At 46.8% G+C, this 16924-nt stretch overlaps 1 protein-coding gene across 1 annotated transcript in view; it reads right to left on the minus strand.

Moving 5' to 3' along the window:
• LOC141575630 (uncharacterized) overlaps positions 1-13534 on the minus strand; it is a 33687-nt gene extending 20153 nt beyond the window's left edge. The window contains exons 1-2 of the mRNA XM_074355304.1: positions 13360-13534; positions 4430-4714 (exon numbers count right to left, since the gene is read on the minus strand). Coding sequence (XP_074211405.1) covers positions 4430-4714; positions 13360-13534 — 460 coding nt within the window. The remainder of the gene's footprint in view (positions 1-4429; positions 4715-13359) is intronic.
• Between the last annotated feature and the right edge of the window lie 3390 nt (positions 13535-16924).

Raw genomic sequence — 16924 nt, forward strand, 5'->3', positions numbered from 1 at the left:
ACGTGATACTATAGTGGCTACATGTCATTATGCATTTGTCAAATGTACAACATCAAGATTGAACCTTAATGTAAACTACGGACTTTGGTTGATAATAGTGTGTCCATGTTGGTTCATCGTTTGTACCAAATATGCCACACTGATGAGGGATGTTGAGGGTAGGGGAGTATATATATGTGGGTGGAGAGGGTTATGTGTGAACTCTGTATTTTCTGCTCAACTCTGCTGTGAACCTGAAACTCCTCTAAAAAAATTCTCAATTAATTTAGGAAAAGATATTAAAAAACAACCCCAAATTGCTTCTGGATACCACATGGAACTATATTCAATGTTCTGTAATAACATTTAATGAAGAAGAATATGAAAATCAATATATGTACATACACGCATGACTGGGACATTAAGCTGTAGACCACAGACTGACACACTGTAACAGACTATCTTCAAAAACATAAATCACATTCTCAGATCTACAAAGGAAAGTGGTGTTCACTTTTCAATTTTTTACAGGTATTCACTTAATTCAGCTCTGTCACACCTCAGGGTCCTAACGGGTCGCGAGGCCCGGGCCTCACCTACGCACCGCTACCCGCGAGCGCAGCCCAGGCTTCACCCGCCGGCTCCCGACCTGCGCGCCCCCACCAAGCGCCCCCTCACCCGCTCGGCGGCGGCAGGTGAGGCGGCAGCAAACGGCGGCGGCAGCAAACGGCGGCGGCAGCAAGCGGCGGCCCAGACCCCAGGTCGCGTTCCTCCTCCAGGAGCTGGTCCTCGAGCACTAGGCTCCCGCCCAGCTTTCACACGCTCCGGGCGGGTCAGGTCGGTGCGTCTGTGCGTCCACGCGCATGCGCGCCCCTCCTCCCCCGCCCGCAGCGTGGACGCTCGGGCTGCAACTCCTGTTCTTCGGGAGGTGGGGACTGGTGCCGGGCTGGGGGCTGGGGGCTGGGGGCTGGGGGCTGGGGACAAGGGCCTGGCAGTGGGGCGGAGGGCCCATCCCTTTACCCGCCCCACCGGGTCTCCATCCTTAACACCCCCATCCCATCACCTACTGGTCCTGACACAACCAAAACCTCGAACAGCTCAGGGCCAGGCCACACCCCCTAGCCCCACTCCCCCTGCTCGCCTTCCCTCCCAAACCCTGTGAATGCCCCCCCACCTACAGCCAAGCCCCCAAGTCTCCCACAGGACCCCCGAAATGGGACTTCCTCTCACACCGAGGTACCCGCCCCGACACTCCACCACGCTAGTAACCTATGGCCCACCACGCCACAAGCTCACCCCTCATGCCTCACTGCAGGACCCCCAACATCCCAAGATGGTCCCCCTCACCCCTCAGCCGGGTCAATTCCACTCCCAGCGATTCCTCACCCCTCAGCCTGTGCCCACTCACCGCGGGATCCTCCCTCACCCGGAGTGCAACCTTACCCCCAGCTGACCCCCTCACCCCTCAACCAGCGGGGGGCAGGATGGTCTGGGCTCCCATCACCATGGCGACAGCCAGCCAGCCAGGGATCCCGGGCAGAGTGCTGGCACACAGCCCTGTGTCCCAGGCTCCTGGGCCCGGGCGGGGGTTGGACGCAGTTCCAATTCTCGCCCGGGCGCCCTGCCCCCACCCCTACTCCCCCCCACTTCTCCCCCCACCACCCAGTGCCTCGTCTCAGCTGATGGGGCTGGGTGGTACCAGGGTGCACACCACTCGCCAGTGGGCCTTGGGTGGTTGATGGTGCTGCCGGCAGGGAGGGGGCAGCCCCGCCCAGAATGGACAGCAGGCAGCGGCAGAGGCAGAGGCAGAGACGGGGAGGGGGGCTGCCCTGGGAGAGCCAGTCAACTTCCTCCCAACTCCCCCGCTGCCTGGCCCGGGGGGTGGGGGGGCAGCCTCTGCTGCCCTGGCTTCCTGGAAAGAATCTCTCCCTGTCAGCCTGCACCTGGGAGGTAGGCAGGGTGTTGTCGGGGCGGGCGGGGGGCTCAGCAGCAGCAGCAGCAGCAGCAGCAATGGCAGGATTGGGGCTGCCTATGCTAGAGCGGGAATTTGCTCCCATTTCCCGCTGTCGCTGCCACCGCCCCCGCACCCTGACAGCACCTCCTCATCTCCCAGGGGCAGAAATGACCTGCAACATAGGCCCTGCAAATCTGGACAGCAAAAGCTGCCCCCAGGACAGGACGCAAGAGAGGTGGGAGCAAATTGACAGGCTCCCAAGGGTAGACCCCTCTCCCCGCTGCCGCCGCCGCCGCCCCCGCACCCTGACAGCACCGCACCCGCCTCCTGGGAACAGGCCATGGCCTGAGGGCCAGTCGAACGTGCTCCCTAGCCGTCCGGTGCCCTCCCACCTCCTGGGGCGGAGGTATCCGCTACCGCCCCCCCCCCCCGGTATAAGCGGCAATGAAGAGGCGCCCCTATTACTAATGAGCGGGAAGGAGAAGTGGGCACCACGAACCACGCGGTGGCCCCCGACCCACCTCAGGGTCCTAACGGGTCGCGAGGCCCGGGCCTCACCTACGCACCGCTACCCGCGAGCGCAGCCCAGGCTTCACCCGCCGGCTCCCGACCTGCGCGCCCCCACCAAGCGCCCCCTCACCCGCTCGGCGGCGGCAGCAAGCGGCGGCGGCAGCAAGCGGCGGCCCAGACCCCAGGCCGCGTTCCTCCTCCAGGAGCTGGTCCGCGAGCACTAGGCTCCCGCCCAGCTTTCACACGCTCCGGGCGGGTCCGGTCGGCGCGTCTGTGCATCCACGCGCATGCGCGCCCCTCCTCCTCCCGCCCGCAACGCGGACGCTCGGGGTGCAACTCCTGTTTTTCGGGAGGTGGGCACTGGTGCCGGGCTGGGGGCTGGGGGCAAGGGCCTGACAGTGGGGCGGAGGGCCCATCCCTTTACCCGCCCCACCGGGTCTCCATCCTTAACACCCCCATCCCATCACCTACTGGTCCTGACACAACCAAAACCTCGAACAGCTCAGGGCCAGGCCACACCCCCTAGCCCCACTCCCCCTGCTCGCCTTCCCTCCCAAACCCTGTGAATGCCCCCCCCACCTACAGCCAAGCCCCCAAGTCTCCCACAGGACCCCCGAAATGGGACTTCCTCTCACACCGAGGTACCCGCCCCGACACTCCACCACGCTAGTAACCTATGGCCCCCACGCCGCAAGCTCACCCCTCATGCCTCACTGCAGGACCCCCAACATCCCAAGATGGTCCCCCTCACCCCTCAGCCGGGTCAATTCCACTCCCAGCGATTCCTCACCCCTCAGCCTGTGCCCACTCACCGCGGGATCCTCCCTCACCCGGAGTGCAACCTTACCCCCAGCTGACCCCCTCACCCCTCAACCAGCGGGGGGCAGGATGGTCTGGGCTCCCATCACCATGGCGACAGCCAGCCAGCCAGGGATCCCGGGCAGAGTGCTGGCACACAGCCCTGTGTCCCAGGCTCCTGGGCCCGGGCGGGGGTTGGACGCAGTTCCAATTCTCGCCCGGGCGCCCTGCCCCCACCCCTACTCCCCCCCACTTCTCCCCCCACCACCCAGTGCCTCGTCTCAGCTGATGGGGCTGGGTGGTACCAGGGTGCACACCACTCGCCAGTGGGCCTTGGGTGGTTGATGGTGCTGCCGGCAGGGAGGGGGCAGCCCCGCCCAGAATGGACAGCAGGCAGCGGCAGAGGCAGAGGCAGAGACGGGGAGGGGGGCTGCCCTGGGAGAGCCAGTCAACTTCCTCCCAACTCCCCCGCTGCCTGGCCCGGGGGGGGCAGCCTCTGCTGCCCTGGCTTCCTGGAAAGAATCTCCCCCTGTCAGCCTGCTCCTGGGAGGTAGGCAGGGTGTGGTCGGGGCGGGGGGGGGCTCAGCAGCAGCAGCAGCAGCAGCAGCAATGGCAGGATTGGGGCTGCCTATGCTTGAGCGGAAATTTGCTCCCATTTCCTGCTGTCGCTGCCACCGCCCCCGCACCCTGACAGCACCTCCTCATCTCCCAGGGGCAGAAATGACCTGCAACATAGGCCCTGCAAATCTGGACAGCAAAAGTTGCCCCTAGGACAGGACGCAGGAGAGATGGGAGGAAATTGACAGGCTCCCAAGGGTAGACCCCTCTCCCCGCTGCCGCCGCCGCCGCCGCCCCCGCACCCTGACAGCACCGCACCCGCCTCCTGGGAACAGGCCATGGCCTGAGGGCCAGTTGGACGTGCTCCCTGGCTGCCCGGTGCCCTCCCACCTCCTGGGGTGGCGGCATCCGCTACCCCCCCCCGGGTATAAGCGGCAACGAACAGGCGCCCGTACTACTAATGAGCGGGAAGAAGTGGGCACCACGAACCACCCGGTGGCCCCCGACCCACCTCAGTGTCCTAACGGGTCGCGAGGCCCGGGCCTCACCTACGCACCGCTACCCGCGAGCGCAGCCCAGGCTTCACCCGCCGGCTCCCGACCTGCGCGCCCCCTCCAAGCTCCCCCTTACCGGCTCGGCGAAGGCAGCGGCGGCGGCAGCAAGCGGCGGCCCAGACCCCAGGCCGCGTTCCTCCTCCAGGAGCTGTTCCGGGAGCAGTTGGCTCCCGCCCGTCTTCTTCAAGTTCGGTCTGTTCCGCGTCTGCGCAGGCGCATCGGCGCGTGCGCGCGCGCCCCTCATCCTCCCGCCGGAAGCGTGGACCCTCGTGCTCGTGCTCCTGCTGCTCGGGTTGTGGCGAGTCGGGCCGAGCGGTACCGATCAGGGTCTGGCGGGGGCCGTGGCTGTGGGGCATTAGCCCTGGGACAGAGAGAAGAGGGATGGAAGAGTTAAAAATAAATCTCTTATTTCAGGATTTCTTAAAAAGTTATCTTGGTGCTAGTCAGTGCACAGTGAAAAAAAACCAAATAATTGTTCGAAACTTTATATCTACAAGTTGGCCACTTTACAGACAATAAGTTCAAATCATCAAGATCAGGGAAACTCAAGCGATGCATTTAACTCAGCCTACTGATAAATGAAGAGGTACAGAGTGTGAGGTTTCAACCATCTAGTCAGAGTTCCAGAAGGAGAAGGGGAGAGAGAGAATGGAGGCCATTGTTTGAGGTTATAATATTTCAAATATTAGTGGCGATAACAGTTAAGAATTGTACAGAATTCTATTTAGAGACTATCATCTGGGTATTTGGGGTGCTTGTCTTTCTGGGTTGCCATTGCTTGTAGGACACTTCAATGAACAAAGTTGGAGATATGCATTTTTTAGAGAACCTTGAAATTCAACATTGTAAAATTTATTTGACTACTTAGATTTTATAATTGTACCTCTTTTCCACTTGAAAACTTAATTCCTAAGACATTAAAAGGAACACAGTAACTAATTGATTTTATTTCAATTTACTGATATCTACGTACCCACACATGAATACTAATACTTCAACATAGCCATATTCATAATACTTAAATAATGAGTTTAATATGTGAAACTTAAGATTTATCTAAAGGTTTGTTTTTTAACTGCAGGCTATACATTACTAGCAACAGAGCCAAAATATTGTAGGTTTACTGCACAAATATGATTCCTCGTAGTGGGATTATGCCACCAAGTTTATACGTAGATAGGTTTCATTTCATTATTTTCAATTTTAATAATTGTTATATTAGGTTATTTTATTTATTTCACTTTGAATTATGTAAAATATATACATGATTCCAAGTTCAAAATTATAAAGCAGAATTTTTACTTGCATACACATGCTTGTTTTTAATTTTTTCGTATAATAAAGATGAAATATAACATTTTATGTTTATGCCATTGTATCTTTGGACAGATTATTAGAAATAGGATTCCTGAATTTATAAGATGACCGTGTGTATACTTTCATTAGGTATTGCAAAATCCCCTCCATAGTGTTGTACCATTTTTCATTCCCATCAGCAATGCTTGAGAATGCATCATTATTTAGAGGCTGGCCAACAGAATATGTTGTCAGACATTTCATTTGTTGATAATTTGGTAGCTGAATAATGTTTTTGCAGTATATTATTTTGAAATCCTTTATTATAAGGATTTATATATAATAAAGGATTTCAAAATAGGTTTAAGCTTTTTTCATATATTTAAGGGTCACATTTATTTATTTTTATGTGAAAATACTACATAAATATCATTAATGTTTCTATTAATTTGTTGGCCATTTTCTTCTCAATTTTTGGAAGTTTAAAAAGAATTGTAAAGGAATTAACTTTAGGCTGAAGGAATGTTATTCTAGCTAAGGAGTCTGAAATAGAACAAAGAAAAGGAAATTAAAGAAAGACATCCATGAACAAAGCAAGTAAACACTATATTCAAGTCACACTTCATAGTAATAAAATGTCTTGTGATTAAATAAAACATAATTTTAAAACATGAAAACAGCAAAAAGATTGGAGTGGTAAATGCATTGACATTGATCGAAGGTCTTTGTTAGCTAAAAGGAAAGCAAAAGATTGAATTAAATTTATATGTTGAAATGTTAACAATGCTTAATATAAATTATAGGTTAACCATTAAACAAACAGAGTGTATAATTTTGAATTTAGTGGAAGGGAATATAAAACTGGGTTCAATCCCCAGTACCTCCATTAACAAAACAAACAAAAATCTTTTTTAAAAGTCCATAAAAAATAGATATATTTGAACAAGTAAAACTTGATAATATTTACTGCCCAAATGCCCTATAATTCTAAAGGTTATACTTCACAAAAATAAACTGATCTTAGCTGAAGATTTGAGGGAAGCAAGGAATCGAGGATAAAAACAAACATCTGTTTATAAAACAGGAATGACAGTGTCAAATTTCTTGACATTAAAAATTCAAGATAAAACTAAAATATGCAATCGGTTGTGAAGTAACAAAATGATCATTAAAACTATATTGAAATACATTCATATCAATGAATTTTATATTTAAATTAAAATATAAATTAAATCTTAAGATAGAAAATATAATAAAGTACTAATAAGTGGTTGACAAAATTGTATCTGTCAAATATAAAGAAAAATAATATTGAAAATGCAGAAGTAATATCAAGACAAAGGAGATATTTACCAAAATAAAGGGAAACGTGCGTGACGATGAAAGGCACACCTTTATAAGAAATAAACTTGTATGAACAAACAATATAGCAGATAAATAATGCAGAAGCAATGAACATGAAAGAACAGATAAAAAATGAAATTATAAAGAAATATCAATGCATTAAATTTGTACTCATACATATCCGTAACAAAATATAATTATGGATATAGACTAATTGATTAATATAACCAACATATTGAATTATTTATGTGTTTACTCAAAATCTATAGCTGTTTCAAGAAGTATTTTTCCCCAGTTCAATCTTCTGCTTCAAATCTCTACTATACAACTCAGATATATAAATTAATCACAAAGTTGCAAAAAATGAGTATCTTGGGCAAAGATTTGAATTGTGTTTTTAAGATACCATGTTGTCCCTCCAGCAGTTAAAATGTGTATTTTAGTTGTTTTCTTTGCTTTGAATCTTATATTTAAGTACCTATCTCATTCCTTTTTATTTTTTACATTAATTGGATGGCTGTCAAATTCTTAACTAGATTTTTAATAAGGTATGTTAAAAATTTGAGCATTTTCAAAGGCAATTTACCTTTTTTGACCTGTTTTATATTATTAATTTAATTCTTCTGTGATTCTCTTCTAAACCCCATCTACATATACCTGTAGCAATATGCTAATTACATGTTTCCTTTTTTACTAATCTTCATGGTATCATGAATCAATGTAAAATACACTCTGATGCTCATAATTAAAAGCATTCACTTTTTATTAAATTGATCATTCCCTGTGCCCCTCAAAAGAACACACTTTTAATAAAATATTTATTATATTTGTTGCTTTGTTAAGAGTAAATATTAAAAGAATATGGTTGGGGTGAAGGGTTAGTGTTTAGGATATAAGGAGTTTAATGGTGAAAATACAAGCAAAAGAAGTAAAACTTCATCCGGCTCATTAGATATATACATAATATTCTTGGCCCATGTATGTATATGTTTATGGGCCAGGAGTTTGCAGACTATCATGGTAACTATGAGGAAAGTTAAAAATTAAGAAAGAAAGGAAAGAAAGGAAAGAAAGAAAGAAAGAAAGAAAGAAAGAAAGAAAGAAAGAAAGAAAGAAAGAAAGGAAGGAAGGAAGGAAGGAAGGAAGGAAGGAAGGAAGGAAGGAAGGAAGGAAGGAAAGCATAAAGGTGTACCTACTGATGACTGGGCTTCCTTGGAAAGGGAACAGAGAACTGGAGACAGCAACAGTCTCCAAAAACACATGAGAAAATGTTTACTCTTGTTTTGTACATGTTTCCTTCTGTACCTGTACTGTATGTAAAATTAAGGAAGAAAGGAAGCAGAAATAAAAGGGAAAAAAAGGAAGGAGAAAAGAAAGGAACCTGGCCACTTATTCTTTAAATATATAGCTAGTATTATCTCCTGTGAGCCAGAGATCTTTCAGAACCCCTCTTAGGACTCAAAGACACCTAAATGGCAGTTCTCTTCCAAATGCTCCTAATCCTGTATCTCTGTAGCTTTATAACATTAAAGATGGTCTCAAGCAGATACAAATCAACTCCAAAATCTAAATGTATACAAGGTATACCTGTAACAAATTATATATTTGCATATATATTATATATATATAACATATATAAGCATATGTGTAGATATATACTCAGACATAATGTATATGTAGATATTTTTTAAAGAGATATATCCCCTAAAGTTTCTTCAGAACACTGTATTCCTTTAGTATGATTATCTTGGAAAAGACCTCCAGGCTCTAATAAAATAACCAGGGCATTCCCAGGACAACTCCAGTACAAACTTCAATCTAAAGGGTAAGAGATCCTAAGCCACACTTTTCCTAGGATTTCTGGTACTAGGGTGAGAACAAACTGATAAGTCAGCCACCAAAGCTTTTTTAGAATTGCCTTGAATGTAACCCAAAGAGCCCATAGATCTATTCACTCCATTGTCTAACTGTAACTTACTTTGTGTCTGTTATGTGCCAGGTTCTTGGTGAACAGCTGATCTGCCTAACTGAATAGTACAACAAACTTGCCTTCTGTCAACGTATGCACTAGAGTCAAATGGACTCAAAGTCTATCTTTCCTGAGACTCAGGTGTCATAGCAAGGAAAAAACAAGAGCAAAAATCCATCTACTCCCACTTTTCAGCACTCCTGGCACTATATACAAAAGAACTCAATATTAAGAGACCTTGTTTCATATAATCCATTATTGTCAATATCTTCTTCTAATGAAAGATGGAAAGTTGATACCAGAAACATTTCTATAACTTTATACATTTGCGATTTTTAAGCTTTATTGATTGTATCCTATTTTCAAGATTGTAAAATGACCTGAACCTTTCAAAAGATTCAAAATAAAAAAGCAACTATAGATATCTCATTTATTTTTCATTTAAAAGTATCTTTTCTTCTTCAACTTAAGATTTCCTTTCTTTATGCTTTTTTAGCTAAACACACACACAAACACACAAATACAAATATTTTGAAGCAATATCTGTGTGTATGTTTTGTAATAATGAGAGCAATTTAATTACCCACAGTAATTGAATGAAAATGTTTAATTCTTAAAAAATTGTATTAACTCAAAAGGCAAGTCTTTTTCTTTTACATTAAATCTTTTTGACCCAGGGAATGTCATTTAATCATTATTACTCAAGCATATTAGTAATTTATTCTTTGACTTTTAAAATCATATTAATAAAATAATTATTTATTAACTCATGAAAGTGTTTTAAGTACCATGAAGTTTCAAATAATATAGTTTTCCTGGAAAGAATATACATTTTAAAGATAAAATCCCTGTCCAAAGAGGTAATTTGATATTTGATACACAATCAATAGCACATAAAGTTACTTGGATGTTTACACATTTTTAAAATGATATTTTAAGTGGAAACATTGCAGAAACTTGCAGAAGCACTTTCCTTGTTTCTCATTTTAAGAATTTTGAAATTTTTCTATCTAGAGGTAGATGCTTAATTACTGATTATTATTCAATCAATATGTTCTTTATACAACCACACACAAAAGTTCACTTTTCCAACTTTCTATCATATGAACCCAGGTATGAATTTCTTTAGCTGGAAATAATTTTATAAAGCATCAGAAAATTGTTTAAGATCATTTAATGTTACATTAAGATTGGACCACATATCTAAATAAGATGCTGGTGGAAATTAATTCGATCTAAGTTTTACATGCTATTAATTAAGTAAATAAAGCACCATGGTAGAGTCTTTTATACATTGTGTATTGTTGTTTATTGTGCTGCACAAAATTTAAGTTGTGGATTCAGTCCACTTTCTTCTATTATTTAAAAGTTCAAGAATGTCATAAAAATACATATGCCATTCTTTCTAATTAAAAACTATGCATATTTCATTAAGACGTTCTTATGACTTGCCTGGATTGCATGTTATGACACTCTTAACTGAGAAGGAAAGGCCAAGCAGATGACACAGCACACTTAAACATTATCCTCTGGATTTGCCCACATTAATCGTGCTCTTTATGAACCAAGAAGACATTCTATAATATTAGTTATTGTGGCAGTTTGAGAATACTATAAAAAAGTGAATTATTTGGCTTGCTTATCTTTGGAGAAAAATTATTTTATTCCAATAGGAAGCATAAACACAAAATGATACTGACTTTCCTGTCTGCAGTAACCCCACCCCCACCATCTTAGCAGGCCCTCTCTTTTGGAGGAAGGATTAAATTATCTTATTAGTGCATTTATTATTATCTTTTTACACATTCAATTCACCAAACAGCGAAAAGTTGTTCATTGAGACTGACTACACTTAAAAAGCACAAATAGAAATATATTATAGTTAATCAGTCTATCTACCCACCTGTCTATTTTTTCTCCCTATCTCATCTTTCCTTCTCTCCCGCCACCCCCTTTCTCTCTCTCACACACACACACACAAAAAACATTGCCTGTGGGCAGTTTCATGTCCTTCCCTGGGCCCCTGGAATCATGGGTTGTTCCAGTTCCCTAGTCTTGCTCTGTAACATTACCCATTCTTCTATCTGTGAAATCTATTCTCTCTGCACTTACCTCTTTTACTTAAGGGCATTAAAACTCCCTCTTTGTAGGTATACAGATCTTGTCTATTTCTCTGCTGAACCAAAAAAGGAAAAAAAAAGAAATCTAAAATATTAAAGTCATATAATACCTAGAGCAAAAAAAGTATCTTAAAACAGGAGAAAGTGAATAAAACATTGATGAATATAATATTTGGGAAACTCGAAAGCTGAGAGGTTGGAGAACTGTACAGCTAACAATGTTAAGATAGATTTCATGTCAATAGGGTAAAGATTAAATGATTTTATGAATAATAGTTAATCTGGAAATGGTTAATAGGATTATGTAAGCAAAATCAGAAAGGACTGTAAGCCTAACTCATTAGAATAATAGGACAAATTATCCTGGAATTTGTTAGATCAAAGAATAGAGACATGGCTGATGATTAAAATATTACAGCAGAGGATTTCATTATGAATATGGTATTAGACTTGCAGCAAAAATACTCCTAGAATAAAATCTTAATGGCTTCCAAAATAATATTTTTTTCTCCTAACTTTCCACATTTGCCCCTTTAGACCTATTCTCACAGGCAGATTGTGTTTGCATGGAGTTTATAATTTGCTAATCATTCTTTTTTTTTTTTAATCAAGTTCTTGTCAGTCTTTAGAGAAAATGATTTAATTTGGTCATTTTCATGTTCAGATGTACCTGAAAAGGACTGGCTTACATTCAACTCATTTAAATAGAAGTTGTGAAAACTCTGTGGAATAGGAGAACTGTTTTCCAAGCAAAATAATTTAGAACATACTTGTGATAACTGGCAGCTTATTTTTTCCATCTAAATTTGTAGACCTAAATCCGAGTATTAGGCAGACTTTCATTTATTTCACATCCAGCTATGCTTCAAGGACTTTGAATCAATTCTGCATAGTGTGGATCTGAAGGAAAACGTGATCCCTGAGATGCAAGACACAGCAATGACAGTCAATTTAGATTTATAATGTGAGCAGAACAAGAAACATCACAAAACACTATCATGTAAAATTGATAATTTTTGCTAATTTTTCAAACACAGAAGTGTTACATACATTGATTTAAAGTGAAGACATACAAACAAATTAAAATATACCAGAAAGTTTTGATGTATGAGCTGGTGACTATGAGACTGACATTAATAATTTGCATATGGACAATTAAGAATTGACTGGTTGGTAAATTTTATAAAATACTGGAAAAATCACAGGATTTAGAGTCTGTATTTAGAGACCTGGATTTCAAATTCACTGTCATCACTTACTACCTATGCAACTTCAAGCATTTTGCATCAATTATCTCAACTATCAAAAACCACACCAAAAGTATACCTACCTCATGAAATAGTTGAATGGGTTAACTAACCTACAATGCATGGCAGCACATTATAATTCCTAAAGCTTGGTGTAGTTGTGTCTGGGCTTAAATGTGCTTTTCATGCTTCCTCTACGTTTACCACAATGACATGTCCCCACGTGCACAGGTTTATGTCTCTCTTACTATACAGAACTACAGAGGAAATTAATGTACTGTTTATTTATTATGTATATGTATATATATCTATACTTGTATCTTTAAATTCACCTTATTTTTAGCTGTTATAAATAAACATATATGCACACATGTGCACACACAGACATGTATACACACACATGCATTCACACACACATATATAGTCATAATAAACTGAAGAGGTCAATTGTTATCCCTAACACAACCACTAATAAAATACCAAAAAAAAAAAAATACAGAAATGGAAATTTTAAAAGAACAAAAATGGCACATTGCAAAATAAAATTAAACACAAAAAGGGAGTAATAGAGAATTTGAGAATCAAAAAAGGTACAATATTTAGAAAACAATTAGAAAAATGACAGAAGTAAATCCTTTCATTTGTGTAATTACTTTAAATATAAATGGACTAACTGCTCTAATAAAAAAAACTTAGACAACATGGACACCCAAGACGGAGGTTATTCATGAACACGAGAAATGAACATCAACCGAAGATACGTAAGATGGACAATGGGAGTTCAAGCCTTTCCTGGAGGAGGGTTGGCAGTTTTATATTGTATCTGAGACAATTTCCCTGCACTAGGTGGAGACACAAACTGTATTGCTGTCTTTTAATTGGGAAGCTTAACGTGGTCCACGGTGGCCGACAAGCAGTGGGTTGAGCTGTTCTTGTTCTACGTCAGGTTAGCTAAGCCGTAAGCAGCTTTCTTAGCGTTCCTTTCCCTTTGTGTGTCTCTAGGTTAGGGTTGTTCAGAAGAGAAGTTTACACCTGTTGGAGAGCAAACAGAAGGAGCAGTCCTTTGGCTGGGGGGCTGTGCTACAGCCGTGCACGTTGTCACTGACCTGCACCCTCACGCCGTCAGTGTGGAGAAGCTGCTCCTCCGGCGCCCGCTGGCCTCCGCAGGGGGTCCAGCCCTGGGCCAGGCAGGTGTGCAGCTCCATCCTGCTGCCACCGGTTTCTTCCACAGGGAGAGACACAGGCTCCAGGTCTTCTTGAAGGTGTTCAGATTTTATTGAATGGGTTAGATTTCTCCTGCTTAAAAGGTTTTTTTATTGTGGTAAAAGAATAGGATTTGCCCCTAAGGAAGTGTACCATGTTAAACCTCTCTCCGGGTTTTGGGGACAGTAAATACATTCATACAGTGCAATCACGACCACCTGTGTCTCCATAACTCTCCCCGTCTTTACGTGTGAAACCCTATGCCCGTAAACAACAACCCCCCGTTCTCCCCCGGCTGCAGCCACTTCTGTGTTTTCTCTTTCTGGGAATGCAGCCACTCCTAATCGCTCACACAAGTGGAATCGCACACGATTCACCGTCTTGCCCCTGGCTCACGGTACGCGTTCCGATGTCCCCCAGGTGCCCCCGTGCTGTCACACATGTCACAATGTTCTTCTTTCTTCAGGGGCAGTACTGTTCCATTGTACGCTCAGCCCACATCGTGCTCATCTGTCCATCCACGGAAGGACGCTCGAGTTCCTGCCTCGTGGTAGGTATTGTCAACGGAGCTGCTGTGAAGTGGGTGTTCAAGTGCCTCTTTAAGACCTGTTGTATGTTCGCTCGGGTTTATTCTAAGCAGTGAGATTGCTGCAAGTGTGGTAGTTGTTTCTGAAATTTCTTTGAGGGGCTTCCAAACTGTTTTGCACAACGGTAATGCCATTTTATGTTCTCACCAACAGTGCACAAGGGGTTCTTTTCTCCACATCCATGGACACCACACACACACACGGACAGCAATCCAGGTATTCAAAGCTCAGACTGACAGATGTTCCCCTTGGAGGGCGGGAGGAGGGGGGACCTGGTGGGGGCCCAGGAGCGCAGTGGGGTGGCAGCCCAGGGTGTGTGTGTGTGTGTGTGTGTGTGTGTGTTGTGTGTAAGATGTGGATGGGGGTGCGGGCAGGAGAGGTGAGACACGGACAGGAGTGTGTCGGAGGTCTTGCCCGGGGCAGGGCCCCAAGGGGTCAGGAGCAGCAGGAGGCTGACCTCAGGCTCACACCGGTGCTGACACAGGGGCTCAAGGGAAGGCGTCGGCCGCTTCGCTTCCAGGGGCCCAGGAGGGGTTGTGCATGGGGGACGTGCTGTGGCCTGGTGTTGCCCCAGGGTCAGGACGGGGCCCTCAGGCCTGGTGGGGGCAGCTGTTCTGGGACTGGTGCTCCTCAAGGACCCGTGGGGCCAGCCCGGTATCAACCGTCCTGGGGTCCCCATGGGAATGTCTGGCTGGAGGCAGATCTGTGGTCCAGGGGATGGAGGTGAGGGGCAGGGCCTGGGGCCGGGCAGGCTGCAGGGACCATTAGCAGGTTCAGCTTGTTGGTTAGGTGTTCCGTGTGAGGGAGATTGTGTGTGGGGGAGACCCCCAGGATGGTTTCTGGAGCCCCGATAGAGCCCTGGAGGCAGAAGGTGCCCAGTGTCCTCACGCCTGGCAGGGTCTCTGAGGGCCAGCGATGCCCCTGGACACAGCTGCCTGCCCCATGGCCTCACCATCTTTGGTGTAGAGCCCACTGCAGCGAGCTGTCCCTTTCCTGCATAAAATTCTCTGTCTTCCTCTGTCTCTCTGTCTGTCTGTCTGTCTGCCTGTCCCCCACAGGAAGCTGGAATGGCCCTTTCCAACAGCCCTAGGGTGCTGTGGCTTTACTGATAGACACTCAGTGTTGGTCCCAGCTCCCCTCCAGGAGCCTGTCCTTTCGGCCTCCCCTGGGGCCATGGAGCCACAGACTCGGCACATTGGTTTCACCCCCTCTGCCCTGACACACTGAAAGGCTCACACAGACACTTGGACAATGTCCAGCCGCCCAGGGCCGTGTCCCGTGGGTGACTGAGATCTCCTGAAGCGCTGGCGAGGATCGCCCAGCAGAGCCAGCCCCGACCAGGCGCTGGCCTCCATTTCCTGGAGCGTTTCCTGCGAAGGGCAGACAGCTGTGGCTCCTGTGTCTGCCCTCTGGGGAGTGCTGTGTCTCCTACAACCCGGGACCTGAGACTGTTCCTTTGAGATGGAACCACCAGGAGGGACTGGAGCTCAGGGTCTGGCCTCCCGGGAGGACCGAGTCCTGACTCCGTCCCTGCACCCTTGGCAGCCGGTGGGCACAGTGGCCTTCACGCTCCTCGACCTGGGACGTGCTGCTCCAGGACGGGAAGCAATAATTTCTGTGGTTCCAACCCGACTTTGCTGCGTGTTACAGCAGCCGTGCTGACCAGGCGTCCGACACCTGGGACTTGCTGCTGACTCTGCGCCCCCAGGGAACCCCAGGGATGGGTGTGGTCGGGGGAGAGCTGGGGCCTGGGGCTGGGAGGGTGTGGAGGGCGGCCAGGCTGTGGAGTCACCAGGGGAGGGGCCGCAACATAGAGCGATTCCCAGAGAGCTATGGAATGGTAAAGGATGCTTTATTGTCTCCACAACCCAAAACATGACAAGCCAGAGTCTCCCAACAAAAAACCCAAACCAAAGATAAACAGCGCAGAAAGTTCATGGGCTCCAGACATTTAGAAAGGATGCACAGCTTCCCAAGCCAGGCCTGGCGTGACCTCTGGCTGTAGCACGCCCCCCCTCCCCTGCCACCACCCGGCACTGGGGCATGCCCCTCCCCATCCAGGGACAAGACAGGAGAGGCCCAGGGGTCTCGGGCCGGGACGCCAGGCTGTCGGGCTCCCTCCTCCCGGGGCTCGCCTCTCACCCCACCGCCCAGTGCAGGGGAGCTCCTGCTGAAGGTGTCTCAGGCCACTGGCCACAGGACAGGCTGGCTGCGGCCACTGCCCTGTTTTGCCAGTGTCCCTATTTCTGTGTCCAGCGAGGCTGTGTCCTGCCCGTGGGGGACCCGGTCACCAGGCCCGTCTCTGGGAAGCTGGAGTGGGGAGACCTCACCCCCTTCCTGGCAGGCCTGGCTCCTGTAGGGGCCATGGGCCCTGGCCCTTCTCAGAGCTGAGTACTTGGCTGACCGTTGGTGGCACATCCAAAAGCCTCCCTGCTGTGAGACGTTGGCCAGGGCTGCATATGTTCCCACCAAGGATCTGACACAGGCGCCTCCCCTTGGGGACCCTGCTTGATGACCAACCTGATGGTGTCCACAGAGCAATCCCTGCCCACTGCCCCGGGATGCCAGCCTCCTGCTCATCCAAAGGAACCCCAGGGTGCCCCGGGCACTCCTGGTGAGGACAGGCAGACCCCTCGGCTCAGGTTGGTGGTAGCACCTGCTGTCAACTTGGTCCCCTGAAGGTGGGCAGGGTGCAGGGTGTGGTCGGTGGTGGCCGTGAGGTCGGAGGATGGAGATGCGGTAGAGCATGGCCGAGAGATCAGAGCTGGCAGGGCAGCGGGCGGAGTAGTGGCTGAGCAGCTCGGA

The sequence above is a fragment of the Camelus bactrianus genome, chromosome 3 (assembly GCF_048773025.1).
Source record: "Camelus bactrianus isolate YW-2024 breed Bactrian camel chromosome 3, ASM4877302v1, whole genome shotgun sequence".
In the NCBI taxonomy this organism is placed as follows: Eukaryota; Metazoa; Chordata; class Mammalia; order Artiodactyla; family Camelidae; genus Camelus; species Camelus bactrianus.